Source organism: Neopsephotus bourkii, unplaced genomic scaffold (genome assembly GCF_033783945.1).
Source record: "Neopsephotus bourkii isolate Nb327-2 ecotype Australia unplaced genomic scaffold, CSIRO-AGI_Nbou_v1 NB_716, whole genome shotgun sequence".
Lineage (NCBI taxonomy): Eukaryota > Metazoa > Chordata > Aves > Psittaciformes > Psittacidae > Neopsephotus > Neopsephotus bourkii.
The window spans coordinates 2,568,576-2,587,489 of record NW_026901215.1 but is presented as its reverse complement, the minus strand read 5'-3'; the positions used below and the strand labels follow the sequence as shown (position 1 = coordinate 2,587,489).

At 41.5% G+C, this 18,914-nt stretch overlaps 1 protein-coding gene across 4 annotated transcripts in view; it reads right to left on the bottom strand.

The window, feature by feature from the left end:
- Positions 1-13,025, bottom strand: part of GABRB2 (gamma-aminobutyric acid type A receptor subunit beta2) — a 153,436-nt gene extending 140,411 nt beyond the window's left edge. The window contains exons 1-6 of one of the 4 annotated variants that reach the window (XM_061354075.1): positions 12,841-13,025; positions 12,334-12,431; positions 12,067-12,183; positions 11,039-11,271; positions 10,823-10,914; positions 9,809-9,876 (exon numbers count right to left, since the gene is read on the bottom strand). In XM_061354075.1, coding sequence (XP_061210059.1) covers positions 9,809-9,876; positions 10,823-10,914; positions 11,039-11,115 — 237 coding nt within the window. In that variant the 5' untranslated portion in view covers positions 11,116-11,271; positions 12,067-12,183; positions 12,334-12,431; positions 12,841-13,025. Of the gene's footprint in view, positions 1-9,808; positions 9,877-10,822; positions 10,915-11,038; positions 11,272-12,066; positions 12,184-12,333; positions 12,463-12,840 lie in introns of those variants that run through there. The other 3 variants (XM_061354078.1, XM_061354077.1, XM_061354076.1) reach the window with 3 other exon arrangements.
- Between the last annotated feature and the right edge of the window lie 5,889 nt (positions 13,026-18,914).

Below are 18,914 nucleotides of genomic sequence, written 5' to 3'. Positions count from 1 at the left end.
ATTTTACTCCGAGCACCCTCAGGTGGCATATACTACCTTAGTGATGGAATTCTTAAAAACATCTCAGATCACAAGGCATCAGTGAAAAACAGCAACAGGACAGTATAATGGATTGAACAGTCACATATATTTTAAGAAAACTTCAGACTGATTAAAAGGTTTCTTTGGTCATTTCTGGACTTATCTGATTAGTGAAACAATGATGCAATTAGTTGCAAAATGCTGCTTTTCATTTGTAAGTAACATGCATATTTGCTTAATCCTATTTCCTTCTTCCCTGTATATTACCTGAAAAGAATACATCACCTTGTAACAAGCAATAATCAGAGAGTTACGCTCCTAAAGTATTTAATTTAGAAACTCAGTCTACTAGGCCTTCAAACTGATCTTTATACTTCAACTTTATGACTCCTTCAGAGCACATCTTGTCAGACATGGATTCACATTGTTACTGTGACACCCTTGAGGGAGGCAACAGAGCCTACTGGGTCAGCATTCCTTGAGAGAGAAAAAAAATTCCACAACGTTCTGCAACTCCTTTGGAGCTGCAGGGTCTATTCACTCAAAACTACACTTTATAACAGAATCAAATACGGATTACACAATGGACCATAGTGACATCTGGACTACTGGGTAATAACTTCTGCAAATAACATTTATTTACACTTATGGACCATAAGGAATTAACACTGTTTCACTAATTTCACAAAATGGATGCAATAAAGTATGCATTTTTTTTAATAAAATACTTTTTCAAAGGCCTACACAGAGAACAAAGAAGTTTGACCACTAATTTTGGTCCAAGTATTAAAAAAGCAACTAAAACTTCCATTAAAAAAAAAAAAATTAGTTTACAACAGCAATTAGGACCAGATTTTCTAAAGGGTTCTGCATCCATGGCAGTGATTAGGTTTTCAAAATGCTTCAGTATCTTACTCAGATACTTAACTTTAATAGGCAGTTCTCAAAAAGAAAAAAATGCCTTCTGATCCTTGAAAGCAATAGGAACTTGTGGCTACTTCACAGCCATATGCAATGGAAGAAATTAAAGGAGAATCACTTCCAAAAAAGATAAATCACAAAAATTGCAGTTCTCAGACACCCAAGTATATGAAAAGTCACTAACTTTTCTGGAAGACTTTCTTTGCATCTCAAATGGGTTTAGCATCACCTTTACCTAACTCTACACTTTCTGCACATTTTTCTCCAAGGGTCATATTTAGAAAAACAACCAACCAAAACGCAAAGCAAAACCACAACAACAAAACACAACAAAACAAAACAAAAAAAAAAACCACAAAAAAACCCCCACCACCACAAAAAACACCCATCAAAACAAAAAAACAAACAAACCAACACTCAACAGCAATTTGGACATTAGAGCCCTTCACCCTATGTCAATCCAAAACAACTTTTCAAGAGAATTGTCTGGGATTACTTTTCTCTGGGAAAGTTACATTCACAAGTTTCTGCCCTTTTGACCATTTAGTTCCCTAATTCTTAAGATTCACGCTTCTATTCAGGATGGAGCTGTTCCAGGTGAGCAGGCAGAGCAGACAGTTTGTTCCTGCCTAAGCACATTCAGACTGGGTTTTTTTTTAATCTCATGAAAAAAAATAGATAAAACTCGTATGCTTAAATCATATCTAACAGTAGCAAGCCATGGCTACTCCTCCTACAGAGAAGAAAGTAAAAGTTATGTTGGCAGCCTTTCATAGGCTATTTCAGAACATGGAAGACCTCTGCTCCTGGTCCTCTTCAAGCTGAATACTCCCACTCACAACCACCAGTGGCTAGTAAGCTATCTAGGAAAAAGGTGCACCACACGCAGGGTGCTGCGAAGCAGAGAATTCAAAACCTGACCACAGGAAAGAGACATTCAAGAGCAGCAAGCAGGACACTCAACTGTGAAGGAACATTCTGGGGTTTATCCCATTTTCACAGAGTTGCTTAGTTAACAGAAATTTATCTTTATTACAGAAGGAAAGCAGAAGGAAATGATCCAGAGGTCAGGTACTGGAACAAAGACTTTCCACTTCAAGCAGATGAATTTTCTAATATTCATTCATTAGGGTAATTTATTATATTTACCCCTGGCCAAAGCCAAACTCACTGTGGTTTTTTTCCTTTTACTTGTTTGAAATTTATAGAGCTGAATTTGCCTCTCAGCACAATCACAGTGAACCAGTAGTTTGCCTATAAGAAAATCTGTGGACATATTCTGAACCGCTACTGCATCTACTACAACAGCACACATTTGAAATGCAAAATGCATCTTGCTGAAGGGTTTCTTTTTTTTTCCTTCACATAGTTAAATTCTTATTACCTCAAAACTAACAAATTAATCCCTCCTGTCAGTATTTACAGAATAAAAATTAATAGGATTTAACCTTGATAGAGATATGCAAAAAGCAACTCAAAATAAACAGAAACCATCCCCCTTGTTCTTTAAGTCTGGGGGCATGGGAAAAGCTCATACTCTAAATGCTTTTATTTGGCCTGCGATAACCTATGTTAAATACGACCTACAAAATCTATATTCAGTTGCATACATTTCAACTTCCTGAATGTTAAATGTCTTTTCATATTTAGAACAGAAATTTTAGTTTTGATTGGGAGGTAATTACATGCTTACTTGTAAAACCCATACAGAAATGACATATGCAGTAGATCTGATTCCAAGGCTGGGAGAATCTTTGCATTGATTAGCTAGTTTGAAAATAGTTAGCCAGACAATTTGCATGCAAAGATCTTCCTAGGCAAAACCTATAAACAGAGAGCACTGCCACTTCACAACCTGGCCTTCACGCAGTTAAGACTAACTGAATATGCCCACTATGTCACTATTCCTATAAGGCTTGTGTTATTTCAGCCATGATATGTCCGTTGTACACAGCACTGGTGTCAAGAAATGTGAGCTGGGTGCGAATATCTGTAGAAGCATAGTAAGAGGAGTAATTAACAACAAAGCATCAAGGCTGCTCCTGTCCTGTTTATTTTTTTGACAACCCACAGTGTGCCTGCAACTTTAATATTATGCACATTCATTTATTGTTCAATTACAGATTGGACCCACCCATAGGAGACAATTTTTTGGTACTAATAACTCTAGTCATTTGACTATTTCTGAAACTAATGACAACCACCATGATTTCTTCCATTACATAAAGGAGACCTTTCAAAAGTTACCTCCTGGATGAACACCCTCCTTTGAAATGAAGGGACTAAACAACATTGTGGAACACTAAAGACTGTACTATAAACCTTGCAGAGAACTGCACTGGGTATGAGAACAAGAAAGGAGGAAGGAATAATAAGGATTTACAGTATGTTAGAGATTGGAAGGGACCTCAAAAGATCATCTAGTTCAATCCCCCTGCCGGAGCAGGAACACCTAGATAAGGTTACACAGGAACGTGTCCAGGCAGGTTTTGAGTGTCTCCAGAGAAGAAGAATCCACAACCTCCCTGGGCAGCCTGTTCCAGTGTTCTGTCACCCTCACTGAGAAGTTTCTTCTCAAGTTTAAGTGGAACCTCTTGTGTTCCAGTTTGTACCCATTGCCCCTTGTCCTATCATTGTTTGCCACTGAGAAGAGCCTGGCTCCATCCTCGTGACACTCCCCCTTTATTTATATATTTATATACACTAATAAGTCATGTTGACAGACTTTAGAGTCACTAAGAAGCAGAAATGTGACCATTGTAACAGCTTAAACTTGTAACAAGTTTGTAGAGCACAAGATAAAAATCTTTCATTCTACTACATGGCTCATCTACAATGATTTTATGTGATTTTTCAATAAAGAAGTTATGAAATAAACCAGGCTATAGTAGGAGCTAACAGAGTACACTTCATGCTCATTCCCATGCTTTAGCACTGCCCATGAAACATACTAAACTTATCTTTTGTTCAATTGCAGGAGCCAAATTATTTAAATATTCATAGGTCAAGGCTTTCTAAAAACAAGGCAGCACTAATGATTAATTCAGTTACACAAACCACCTCCAAGGCAATCTCTAAAATCACTGACAACCATCCCCTGGTCTACTGAAGCAAGCGATCACTCTGAAGCATCAGGACCACCAAAGAAACAAGATTTTCTCCTGATTAAGTTTTGCAACACTGTAGCACACTGAAATGTCAATCCAATTAACAAACCATTTATATTGACCTTAAAAAGAAAAAAGAATTACATCAGGCTTCTAAATATATATAATATAGATACACATATAATAAATATGCATTATCGCTTCTGAACTAGCTTATAAAAGCAGCTGCAAACTCACTACATTCCTTCACGTATGCTCTAGATAAATAATTTTTGTCCCCAAGAATAAACGTGTTACTTGAACATGGGAGTTCCTATTTATTTTTTACATACCTTAGAGCTAAGAAAAGAAAATGCCTCAATTAGAGACATGTAGTAACAAGAATTAGAAATCCATACTAATGTAAAACAAGACCTTTTCTTTTGAACTGGAGTGTGATTTTATCCCAGTCAATAACTGAAGGAACAGGTGATACAAGGATTGCAGTAAAAGAAGTTCTCACTTCTGAGATACGCATCACCTGCTCTGCATTCACAGGAGTAACCGTAGACATTTCAGGATGAGTCAGAAGCTTATAAGCATGATAATTTGGCAATAGCCAAATCCAAACTGTCTGCTGAGGAATGCAGTTTTGTGTGAAGAAACATATGCATCTACGAAACAGGGGAAATAATAAACCCAACAGCGTCTAGCAGCAGGAAGTATTTAGAATTATTGGAGTGATAACTTTCTGATATTTCTAATACTTCATTTTCAATGTATTTTTAGTCCTCTCCTCTACTTATTCTCTCTATGAATTGTGTACAGCTACATGTACAACTCTAATAGATTGACAAAAGAAAATCTTGTTGACAGGAACCATTTTCTACACCTCTTTCTGTACCAGTGTCTATAGGATGCTTTTTCCTGTTTCATGCTTCCCCCCTGCCCATAACTTTTTGGAAGAGTTTTCTGCTTTGGAACAGCTCTGCCCTATTTCCTTACCACTTAAGCCCCACTCCACAAGCCCTTCCCTTTACATACATAGGAATAATTGCTGCAACTTGAGAGGCAGCCACACAAGATTACGTTGTTCTCATAATCTAAACATGTCTCTTGAGCTTTGTTAATGCCCCATACTGAAAATAGCTTAAGAAAACGTCAGAGATTTCAAGAAAACCAGTAGTGAGTCTCATCAAAAGCATCTGAAACTCAGAGAGGTCTATCAGCAAATTATAGCTGTGCCTGTACTTTTTTGGATTGAAAATATTCTGACCTGTATTATACACTATTTTATGCAATTTTGGCATATCTCAAATACAGAAATGAAATACAATATTAAAATCTGTATTTTTTTAGAGCTTTGAGGTTACTACATTCTGTTGTGTAAAACTTGGCATACACTAACAAGTAAACCTTTCCCTGATAGATGATAACAGCTCCTCTGTTTCTCCAGCTCCCACTTGATGGAAGGATTATGCACTCAATCAACCCTAATGGCTCCCACTAAGACAAACCAATCTATTGTATCTGTTTAACTCCATGTACACATACTGAGTCCATGTGCCAAAATCTGTAAAACGATAAGCAAGCAAATACTTTAAATTAAATACACTGTTCAAATTCCTCTCTGCAGACCCTCAACAAGCCATAGTATGAATAGTAACATATATTTAAATATACAACCCTTTTACCTCAAAAACTGTGCATTTTCTGGGTAAAAAAAAATACAATCACAGAACATTTTTCTCTCTTTTCAAGACATCCTGTGCTATAATCCCAGAATAGCCACAGACCAAGAGGGGGTAAAAGAGAAAATAAATAAATAAATAAATAAATAAATAAAGCAAAGAAAAAGTGTTGACCTATTTAGTAGGGAATAAGCCAAGATGCTGAAAGTCACCACATGACCAACATTATCCGTAGAAATCCTCATGTCTTATCTAGATAGATGAAATGCACAACATGTTAAGCAGAATCTTCAGTGATGTCTAGGGAAGAAAATGTACTTGTGTTTTTCTCAATGAACCTGGACCAGTTTTTTAAAACAGAGGGAGGGAACTGCTGGGAGGAAAGGGGAGAAAATAAGAATGGAGAACAGTCTAAGCTACTGTGCTGTCAAGGGTTCTACTTCAATAATTAAATAAGGAGATGACAATGTGGAAACGTGACAGCCCAGGTAACAGTAGTTACTGGGGGGGGGAGGGATGAAAAAAGGAAAAAAGAAACTATGAAGCCCTCTGAAAGTATAATTTTTTCAATAAATTATTTCCTTAATACTAAGTATTAAGGAAAAAGATGTTAAGAATAAAATTCAAGTACAGTAAGAAACACCTGAAAATTATCTTAAGAACATTGCATTAGACTTGCTGCAATACAGCTAATCTTATGTAAGACCAAATTCATTAGCCCAGTAAAACCATTTCAGTAGCTTTCATGCCCCTCCATGTTTTGCTTTCCATTGTTATCTGAATAAGGGAAACCTTAAGAAAATCTACAGTATCACTAGCATAAAGCATACAATCAATACTACTGCAGGGCCTGGTCCAGAGAGATAAGTGAAATTAGCCATAGTCATTATTGTACTGCATAAAATTATTACCACGTGGATATTTTTATTTTGCAAAATACAAAAAAAATAAGTCCAGTCATGACACTTGTAAGCAGCTACATGTGCCTGAAGCTCTCACTTTTCTTAGGGGCAATCAGTGCACTCCCCAGAGCTGAAAACAATTATATTCACAAGTACCAGTACTTAGAAATCATTTTTGAAAACTCAGATATATGATAGTTCAAGTTTCTGACTACAAAATGTTAAACATCTTACAGCTTCAACTTATTTGGAAGGCAGTTGTAAAGCCTCTTACACTATGAGTTTGTCATGACATGAAATACCTATCACCTCTTTAAGAATACAAAGTCAACAATAATATTATTGAGCATCCTAAACACATATTCATTTTCTATAACAGCAAATCTAAATTCTCCTGTTCAGCAAAGTAAAATGTTTATGATTTACTTCATGACACTGGAGACAAGCCTTCTGCCTGCAGAGCAGCACAAAATGTATATGGCAGCTGGAATATGCCAAGGCTGGAAGAGAAATGCAAGGATGAAAACATTCAAGTTTTTTAACACTGGAGTTAGCAAAAACAATTGGAAGCCAAATAACTATGATTATTTAGCCTTCCTCTCAAGGCAAGATGTGATCTCACTAATGTTAATACATTATCCCAGACAACGATTTGCCTTCATCTCAAGTCAGTGGTGTTTGCCATGACTACAGGCAGAGCAACAGCAAGCCCATGGCTCAGAAAAGTAGGTCCATAAACTCAAAGCATTCTTTCTGTGTCTCTTATTATCTCAGAAAGCTTTGCATCACCTGGTATTCCATGGCATTCCTCCTGGTTTCGACCCCAAATTCTGATGACTTTGCAAGGCAAAGTCAAGACCTTGCAAGTAGACAACAAAATACCTGATATACATGTCTCATTTCTTTCAGACCTATCAGGGTATATTAGTACTTGTTAGGCTATACAGACCATTGTAAAACTGTAACTGTTACATTTTGCAGACAAGCAGATGGAGGAAAACCTGCTTTGGAATCTCTTCTGAAACTAGAAGTTCAAAAAAAAACAACAAACCACACACAAAACAAAAAAAAAAAAAAAAAAAGAACCCAAAAAACCCAAACCACCAAAACCTATGTAAAATTAATGCCTGGTTTTCAGAAATAGGTAGCTTAAGAGTAAAATAAGCCCACAGCTGAAACGCTTTAGCCAAATGCGTGGGACAAAATTGCCTATACATTTCCTCCTCGCTCCCCCTGGAGTTCTGAAGATAGCCTGAAAAGACCTTTCATGCAAAGGTTGCATTCCATTGCAGAAACACAATACACTGACTACAGAACGCTAAATATAATACACTGTTGTGGTTTTCTTTAGTAAGTTTGCAAGTGTCAGATCACAGTATTTTGGCGCACTCTCACCTTTAATTGGAGACCAACATTCTAGAAATCATTAAAAGAAGAAAAGACTCACAAGTATCTTCACAATCTTTTCACAAGAGAAGAAAACATTTGGCACCACCTTCTAGTTTCAAAGACATGTGAGGATATAACACTGACCTAGTAGATGGCAATTCCATCAATCCAGCAAGAAAACCGTCACCATTCCCATGCTGCTCATGGCTGTCTAAGAAATAACCCAATGCACCCTTATCTCTGCTACCCATAGCTCTTTTAATGAAAAGCAAGTGGTTTAAAATACAATGCCATCTTTTTTTCTTTGCACTTAAAGCTCCTGAAGGTAGATAACTAAATTAGAAGATTGGCAAAACAGTCTGGAAGACCACTGTAGCCACTTGGAAATATTTTGCAAGTAATTTTGCTCAAGGTAAAATTATCCAGTATTTTCCTGGTATCTTGAAGAAGAGAAGTACCAAGCTTTCTCACCAAGACCTCCCAGTCTCACAACACAACCACTAGTAATGTCACCCTCAAATCAGGCCAAAGGCTACACTTTACATTATGAGAAAACTCTTGTATTTCATACAGTGCATCCAGTTTGAGACCAGATGTTTGCCAGCTGATTCAGTGCAACATGTCTGAGAACCCAAAGATGCCACTGAGGAATTTAACAAAATATTTTAGCAGTCAAGTAATATTAATACAACCAATAACTTTCAAAATATTATATTCAAAAATATCCTTAGAACCGCATTTGTATTTAAAAGATGCTTCCTTACAACGTGTTCATGAATAACAGAGTCTGCTTCAAGCAACAAGCTTCTATCAATAGTAACAAATATTTCACAAAACCACATTTATTTTTTATCACTTGCTGCTGCCATGTTTCAGAGTCTTTATTTTGTCCTTCTTGTTTAAAGCCTTAGAACACCAGGCCAAATCCTGTGTCCTTAACCAAGAGAAAAACTTCAAAACTTGATCCCAAACATCTCCAAGTAAATAATTAAAAAAAAAAAATTAAAAAAAAAAAAAGGAAATGTTAGAAAGTTTAGTGTAAGCCAGGAACAGCTTCTTCTACAGCACAGATCTGAGACTTCTCCAATTCTGTCCACACTTCATTAGTCTCCCAGGTAACGAGAGTGAAACATAGAAAGCATTGTTATTACACTATGAACAAGTTCAGCATTTGAGCACAGCCAGTGCAAACCACTTAAGAGAAACAAACATACTGAATAATTAAAACTTCTTAAGTCATTAACTCTGTCACAACCATCCAAAATAGTATTTAAGTTACAAAAAAAACCCAACTTTTTTTTTTTTTAATTGTAAGTGCACTGCTAAGACAAAACTGCAAATTCTTGTTTAATATCACAACAGAAACCGAAACCAATAACGGCGCAGACCCGGGGCGGCCGCCGACACCTCGTCTCCGTGTCCCCGCGGCCCCGCTGCGCGGACGCGGCCCCTCCGCGCGGACGCGCTCCCGGCTAGCGGCGGCATGCTGTGCTGGCGCGCGGCCGGCAGGGGGCGCCGTTGCTCGCGGCAAAGCGGGCCGAGCCTCGGGAGCGCCGCCGCAGGACCCGGTCCCACGGCTCCCGCCGCCCCGGCCCCAGCGCCGGCGAGGCGGAGCCTGGACCCTTCTCCGTCCCGCTGGCCGCTGCCGACCCCGCGGGAGGCGGCGTGCTCCACCCCGGGCACGAGGCCGCGCCGGGTCCCCGCAAGCCCGCGGGCACCGCTCTGCCTTGGCAGGGGTGGGGGGGAAGCAACAGCCGCCCCCTTAAGAGAGCCACCAGCCCCAGCCCTGAAGACTCACCATATTGACTTCCGAGACCATGTCTATGCTGGCGATGTCTATGTTCATACCCACAGCCACCGGGGGACCTGCAAACCAACGAGACGGTCCGCAATGTGATCTCCCGAGAACTTAACTCGTTCTTACCGGAGTTCACAGCGTACAAACGAAACAGCGTTTGAACGAGCCCACAAAGTCAGTGGGAAAGGAGAACGCTCCCCCACCGCACGCTCCCCGCCCGCCCCGCAGCAGGCGCCCACCAAGCAGCGGCACCGGGATCGCGCCCCCCTCCAGCGGGGCCGGGCTTTATGTAACGCTCACACGTGCTGCCCGCGGCTCCCGGGCCCACGGCGTTGGGACCCCCCCCCATCAAACCCCGCAGCGTGGGGACATCCCTCCCCCCCCCCCCGCCCGAACCCCGCCGTGGAGCCCGGCCCCGGCCTCCGCGGCTGCCACCCGGGTCCTCATCACCCCCAGCCTCGGCAGAGGGGGTAGCCCGGGGTACGGCGGCCAGCGAGCTCCCGGGGAGGGGGATGCCCCGGAGGGGGGCGGCGGGGTGGTGAGGGGACACCCACAGCCAACACGTTCACAATAAACAAAGTAGTTCTAAGTAGGAGCACGCAGGGGGTTAAATGACATTTTTGTATCAGTTAGCAGCACATCTTGTACTCAAAAATAGTAACTGTGATCACAGGCACATTAGGCTGAGAGCAGCAAGCGCTGGGTAAACTTAAGAGATTTGAATCTCGATAAACCCAGTTAACCATGGGTTTAATTACAGGTTAATGAAGTGTCAGCACACACACAAAATGAGGGACCGATTGCAAATATGCCAGAGATTTAAGTGATCCTATTAAGAGCATCCTGGGCTGAGAAAATTGAGTAACAAGGGGCTTAACTTTGGATCAGCTTAAGAAAATGGCAACACACGCGCACCCCAAAGCAACAGCACTCACCACACGTTTTAAACCCCCACACTCCAAAGGTGCCCAGCCCGGAGATGTAATCGCTCCTATTCAATAGCAGGCAAATTACCTCCAAAATCTGGCCTCAAGCGAATGTCATAGCCCTTCAGCAGTCTATCCACGGTCTCTTTTACCAGTGACATATTACTAGGGTCATTGACACTACAGAAAAAGAGAGATTAACGTTTTATTATTTCTTATTTCTCAGACCCAAGCTGCACATTCCTCTCAGGGGCAGCATACATGCAATTCAAAGTAAAGCAAAAGAGATACCTTCATCACTTACCTCTGTGCACACACCACGGCTATTATTAAAGGGAATGACCAAATCCCGAAGTAACCCTTTTTCCGGACTCTCAGCATCCCTTTAGTTTATTATATGATTTAGGGTTTCAGTGAAGAGAAGAAGAGATCCAACTTATTCTGGCCAGTGCAGTAATTCTAATGTGAAGCGCATGCGCACGGCGTACCACAACATCAAAAGGAGCAGTGGTTGCTGCTGGAGATGGAGCAAATTTCCTTGCCAAGAAAAAAAAAAAAATTAAAGGGGAAGAAGGAAATGCATTATTTAAAATAATAATAATAATAATAATAATAAAAAGTCATCCACAAGAGGCTCGAGTGTGTTTTTGTTGTCGTTTTTGTTAGAATACAATATAAATCGCAGCAAGAAGAGAAGTTTCAGGAGTTGCAGGGCACAGCGGCTTTGCAGCCTAGTTTAAAAGGGGGGTGAGGGGACGGACGTGGATGAGACAGAGGGGGAACAGGTTAAAAGGGGGATGCACAGCGAGCGCAAGGTGCCGGGGGCAGGTGGGGGCGAACAGGGGCAGCTCAACTTTGTGGTCCCTGGAAAGAGCCGCCCGAGGCGAGGCGAGGTGCGGGCGAAGGAGCCGGCGCTCGCAGCGCTGGCGGGCGGGGGAAGGAGGGGAGATGGGCGCCTACGGTATTTCTCACGGGGGAGAAAAAAATGATGACGAATATTTTCTCGCAAGAGGGGATTAGGCTGCTTCCTTCCTCACCGCGCTGCCCTGCGCTGTGCCAGGGACAGAGGCACCGGGCTCGGGGGAAGGGGCTTAAGGGGGCGCCGGCTCCAGCGGGGCGCTTGGTGCCCGAGGGGCGGGCGCGCAGCCCCCGCGGCCCCGCTCCGGCCCAGCCCGGCGGCGCGTCTGCCAGATATCGACCGGTGTTTAAGCAAGGGTGCAAGTTCCTCAGGTAGAGCTAAGCCACGGGGCTGGGGGAGGTGGGGGGCAGAAAAACACCCCCGTGAAAGGCAGTTGCGCTCTTAGTGACCTTCCAGACCCAGTACCCACTTACCTTTGTGGGTAAAGCACCCAAGCTTTCAAAAGCAACGTAGGATCCAATTAATGCCTCGGTGTAAGCCGGAGACGAGCGGAAAGCTGATTTGGGGATGCTTTGAGTGACATTTAAATCCTGAGAGAGAGAAAAAAAAATAGACAGAAAGGAGAGAGAGAAGAAAAAACAAAACCCCGAAAAACAACAGCCACCGGAGCTAAATTATTCCTCGCAAATCTGCTTTGTGCTCGTAGCTCCTTTTACACCTCCTCCTCCTCCCGCACATACCCACTCGGCCCCGCGGATCTGTGCTGCTTCGCGGAGCGGATCTGGGCGTGCACACGTCCTCGGCCGGCCCGGGCTGCGCGGGGAAGGGATTTGGAATACTTGGGGTGTCAATTAACAAAAGAAACACTCAACTCGCTGTGCCGGGGGGGATTCACAAACGCGGGGGGGAAGGGGAGGGACAAGGGTGAGGCTGTTGCACAGGGAGCAGGATGGGCTCGAGAGCTCTCTCCCTCGCTGACACTGCTCAGTTTTGCTCACACGCGGCTGGGGAGCTCCCGAGCTCCGGGCTCTGCCCCACCGCCTGCGCTCCGCGGCCGGCGGAGGGAGCCGCCTCTTGCCGTTGGGGCCAGGAGGTGCCCGGCCCCAGCCCTGGCTCCTGGCCGCGCTCTGACCCGGGAGCAGGAGCAGCCGGGAGGGGCCCGGGCCGGCTGCACTGAGAAGCGGCGGCTGCTCCCCGGGAAGGGCTGAGGAGGAGGCGTGCAGGGAGGCGGTGGGACGAAGCCTCACCTGGGGGAGCGGAGCCGGGGGGGCGCTGCCCGAGAGGCGGCAGGGCTGCTAAGATGATGAACAGCCAACCCGTAAAGCAGCCGGCAGCCCCGAAAAGCAGGCAGCCATTTAATACGGCTCGGCAGCTACCTTGTCTGGAGCACGGAAGAGCAAGGAAGCCCCACGCCGAGAACCGCAGCATCCACCGCCCGCCAGGTGCCCCCCCCCTCGCTCACACCCCCGGCCGCGCGTCCCTCCGGCAAGGAGCCGCTCACGCCCTGCCCCGGCAGCGCGGCTAAATTGTACTGCCCGTTCCACCCCAATGCTACCGCCCCCAGACACCCCTCTCTGCCTTGGAGAACAAGTAAGTATCTGCTTGGGGTTTGCTTCTAGAAGGACAAAAAATACATAAGGAAAAGGCTAGGGGAATTCACCATGACATCTTCACCACCTTCTCCCGTTTGTAACAATTGGAATTACACAGCGGGAGAAAATACACTTTTCCAGATGAAGCAGAAAAGATTTAGTGCCTATGGCAAACCTAAAATGTCCAATTTCTGTATTCAAAAGAAAAGAAAAAAAAAAGAGAAAAAAAACCCCACCAAAACCCCCAAACAGCTAAGTTAAAGAATGTTTAAGCATCAGTTAAAATTAAAGCCCCCCTCCGGGGGGGGGCCCCCCCCCCCGATTTTGCAGCTTTCTGTTCCACGGTACAGGGCCAGTCTCCCTGTTCACCAGTGGAGGTTTCTGTTCTCACACAGCTAGTCTGCCTCACTGACAAACCTCTTGAAATACAGCCCTGAAAGGAAGATGGTGGCTACTCTGTGCAGTGAATCATTTTACTTTAGATCTATGATAAAGACTCTTTTTCTTTTGCAGTCATATGATAAGAACAGAAGGTCTTGAGGTAAAACACTAATTCTTCAGTACTAAACTCACCTGCAAGTGCCAACTCGGGACTACCTCTGACAGTGCTGCTTTCTGAGTCTCTGCTGTAAATTACCATTATACCACAGAAAAGTTTCCCACACCATGATTAACCAGTTATCAACAAGAACCTGAGGCTGAAGGGTAGTAATGTTCAGTGCTGGACTGACAAGAGTTTTTAATTGATATAGCAACATAAAATCGGAAGCAGAAAACTATTTCCATGGGAATGTTAGAATAGTACACCCAAATAATTCAAGTGATGCCAGTACATCTAGCGTTTGTTCTCAGATCTGGTGTATGCACTAATAATCACGGAACACTTATTCTGGGCCCATAGTACCACTGTGACATGTGTACGCAAACCTACTCTCAGTCTGTCTACTTCAACAAAAAGGAATGGAACATATCTCAAAGAAATTAAATACATACGGATATCATGGTGCATTAGGTGTGGAAAATTAATGTATATCCTTGGGTTTTGGAAGTGTAAAGGCTCTACTGAGCCATGCTTTGGATGATCTGCATAACTCTATTTTTGCTATCTGTAAATGCACCACTGTCTAAATCAGTACCAGTAACACTTCATTGCCACTATTCTCTGTGTGCCCAAAGAAATCTATGTGGCACGGACATCATTACTATATATTGACATAAAGTACAAAGCCATACAAGACTGGTCCTTTTGCAAGTTGATTCATGCTTTGCTCTGCACTTTTGACAGTACAGCTTTTTCTCTGACCACAGGGTTCTGGTCTATCTCTGTCATTCGGAATTTCTCAGCACCCTGAAAATCTCCTATTTATTTGAGCAACTTGTAAAAAAAAATATATCTTTCCTCTTTTTTTCTCACTTCTGTCTGTGTGTTTGATTGAAAAGGAGAGGCAATAACTGGTGTGAACACCAGCACTGGCAACTGCAGAACTGTTCACATAACATGTTTAAGGATTGCTATCCAAGATTTTGGGTGCCTTACAATGGAGGAACTATGTGGTTCACAGCTGGATATGATACTTCCAGCTCCCAAAATATCTCAATTGGATTGCAAGCTCCATAATCTTGCAGAAAAGCCATCAAAGATGATCGTATTTTAAATGCCAAGCGCAGGTTATGTTTATTCTTAGCTTTCAAGTTTGAGGAGTGCAAAAGAATCCCCCCTCCCCCAAAATACTCTAAATTAAAGGCCTACAGTCCTTGCTGACCAGCATGTGACCCTATGCAAGAAATGGGCTATAGGCAGCATCATACTTTGCTTGTCTTGTCAGTCCTTGACTGTAGCAGTGTATTCCTGTCACCACAAACAGTATCTCAGCCCATATACCGAGAACAGCTCTAAAGTGGTTTTCAAATTTCTTGTTGTGAATGTATAGATTTATGCAAAATAAGCTTTCAGGTAGAGTAAGAATTTCAAGATAGTTTCTTGAGTGACCCAGTCACTCTGAGTGAATCGAGACAGAAGAGATACTGATTTTTGCTAGCCAAGAACAGTAATCCTCTATCACAAGTAATGTAACAATGGCAGTATCTTACTCAATGTTTTCTTTTACTGCACCTGGACAGGCTGGTCTGAATACAGTTCTATCACAGTGATGCTCCCTGAGGTTTTGATCATTTGAATAAGAAGCACTAGTACCAGAAAAACTCAGATGAGAGTCGTTTCCATGTGTCAGGTAAGATTTTATTCTCTAACTTACAGGAGAATGTTAGTAATAATTTATTTCGATACATGTCTTCTATTTCCAACACCTATAAAGCTAGAAATTAATGTGAAATAAATCAAAATATAGTCAACTCTTGCAGACATTTCCTGAGCAAAGTATACTTTATCTTGGTTTTAGTTGTCATTTTAGGTCTTCAGATCTAGTACATCACAGCCCATGCACCACACACCATTCCATTAGCAATATGTCTGTCAGCGTAAAGATCCCTTTTACATCACAAACAGAAAAACTATTATTCATGCAGGTGTACCTTGATTCTGCTTTTCATGGGCAATGGAATTTATGTTTGCATAGTGACAATCATCTGGAATTTAGGTTCATATTAGTTTCAACTATGGTATATCTAAAAAAAAACAGTGGCAAAATGCAACAGTAATAGCCTATGACTGCCACTTATACTGGTTTGGGCCCTTAAAAATATGAAATTATCAGTACTGTACAGAACTGAGCCTGATAAGTCAATTAGGAAACAAGTACCACTTGATATGGCACGAATTCCACTTAATTGCAAGAGAAGAGCAAATGGGAGGGACAAGTAACAGTTTCTAATTGCTTTTTATCCTTATATAGGGCTTTACTTGCTGGAGCTCTTGTTTGTTCATTCTGTGACTCTCTGCATGACATCCCCACAGGGTTAAAGACACTATAGATAAGAACTTGCCGTGGATCATGACCTAGCCTATACTTCATAAGTTATAGACCTGCTATATAGCTTGGGATCAATGGATCTTAGATGTATGTTGAGGAAAGTCTTTGAATGTGAAATTGAATTACAGATTAAATCAAACTGGAAGTAAAAGGTTGTACGAGACATCCACAAGTGCTTTGATTGCAGATGATTGTTAGCAACTCAGTGCGGACTGGAGTGAAATACAAAATGTCTGAATTATGATGGAATGAAATCTACAGTCCTCTTATCAAATCATGAAAGCACCACAAAGAGCCTATTTCCTTCAAACTGGTGGAATTAGTTTAACAGCTATATAGATAACAATTTTTGAATTCCTCAATTTTAGCTACATTAGCACATAGATAGCTGGGATATATCTACAGTATATGCATACTTTGATAAGAAAGCTGAGCAGGGCAGGGCACAGGGAGTGATTGCATAGGGTAGGGATAGTAAAACACTTAAAAACGTACACCAAGATTGTATCACTCTGCATCTAAATCTCCTCCATGCTGTTTGTGTAAAATTCAGCCCTGAAAGCAGATTGCTGAAAACTGTTATTAAATTAATGAAATGGCATTTGTCTGCATCAATTGATTGCAGGATTTGGTCTTTCTTTCTAAGCTCTCTTGAACAGAGAGTTGGTTTCCTGAATTTTTTATACTGGGTAATACATTCCCGAATACTGCTATAAACAATATGTGAGGGTTCTAAAACTGTTAGGTTGGAAGCTTTTGATGAAAAATGAAAATTGTTTTATTTTTAAAGCTATTTAGTTTCAAACATCAGTCTTGGGTCTGGTATAACTGTATGCAGGTTTTAAGACTAAAATTGAAATCTATGTAGTTTTAGCTGGATTTTGGTTAACTGGAAGGACCTCATTACTTCAGAAAACCCCTCCTCATATTAACCAGAGGGGAAATGAGAAGTAGGAACAGAAATAGGAAAATTAAATAAGTAAATTAAAAGGGCATATGAACAAGCAGTGAAGGAGGAAAGAAAGAAGACTAGTGGAGGGAAGTGTTATGCTATGGTACATGAGGTTTGAAGAGGAAAGAGCTGTTTATTTAGTAGGGACAAAAATAAATAAATAAATACATAAATAACTACTGCTCCTTTAAACTAACATGTGAAATATGAAACAGTCCTATCTCAGAAATCAAGGACAGTTCCTACATCAGTTCTTCATTCTGTAGACAAAGGGAGATTACTGAAAGGTAATTGTTGTGTGATAGCAACTGTGAAAAGTGTTTTGATCCAGATAAAATATTTTGAGACTTAAAACTTACTTTTCCTGTACATCAGGATACTTCACAGGGTATTTTTAATCTAACACCATTTGTATCTGTAAAATATATTTTCACATGAAAACTATCTTAATAAAAGTAAACAAAAGCCAAAGAAACCAATTGTGACAAGTGTATAACAGCCAAAGTTTTGTCAGTGGATTCTATTTTAATAATGCAAAGTATTTTAATGTTTAAGAGATACCACAGAGGTCCCTTCCAACCCTAACAATTCTGTAGTGCTGTGGAATGTCCCACAGTGCTGCAGTAAGCATAAGTGTTTAGTAACACATTTTACCCCCAAATGATGCTTTCTAACCTGTGCATACAGGCCAAAAAGTTTCATTGAATCAATACTTGCATTACATGTGACCTGCCCCTATTTACAGTAGAAATTTCACAGGCAAGTTTCTGCTCAGCAGCGATTACTAAATCTGAATGGAATAGTTTTGCCAGCTTGGCTGTTTTTACAGAGCTGCATTACCCTCTACAGAAGGGGTATTATTACTCAAAGGGTATGTGTGGAAACGGACCTGAAGGCCAGCGAAGATGGAAAGGCATTTGTTCAACAAATGCAAAAGCATTGATTCTGCTCATCATAGAGAGCACTTGAAAAAGCAGCTTCCACTTTATGGGTATTTATTCATCAAAAGACATCTGAAGCAGTGCAAAATAGGTAAGACCAGATGAGTAAATGACCGCAAAAGTGGAATTTGGAAACAAAAGATAGCATTAACTTCAAATGGAGTACACTGTTGCACACCAGTCCTAGAGGAAATTACAATAATCCTGAGAAAGCAATTCAGAATGCCAGTACAGGGAAACAAACCAACCAACCATCCATCCAAACCACCCAACCCAGTGATAAAACTGTAGAATAATCCCTCTCAAGAAGCTATGTACAGAACAGAACTTAGTAATAACTGTCAGTATTTATCACTTCACATCTAAAGATCTCTCTAAAATACCTCAACATTTCTGTAGATAGTTGTCTTTCATTCTCTCCTCCTACCCTGTTTTGTGATCATACTCTCTAATTTACAAACAACTATGGTCTAGAAGAGATCTCATTTATGCAAATAAGTAAGTTTCTACAATATTATTACACCAATTTCACAGATGAGGTAGTCAAAGTACACACTGGTTAAGCACTCAAGCCAATTCCGACTGAAGTTAATGGCAAAATCCACATACAGTTGAGGAACAACAGCATCAAGGCCCATTGTACAAAGCACTAAATGGTAGAAAACTGGAACAGTGCCCAAGAGTCATAATTATCCATTAACTTCTTAGCAATATGGTCTGTACCACATTCCCAGGGAAATCTAAAATAAACCCCCAAAAATAAATAAAAAAAAGCACAACTTTGTAATTTTTATCTAATGAAGCGTGAGACGGAAATTCAAACATCCCCAGGTTCTTGTATTTTTTTTAAGGTAGAGCTTCCAAAAATACAGGATGCATCTCAATTTAAGAGTGGTCTAAGTTTGT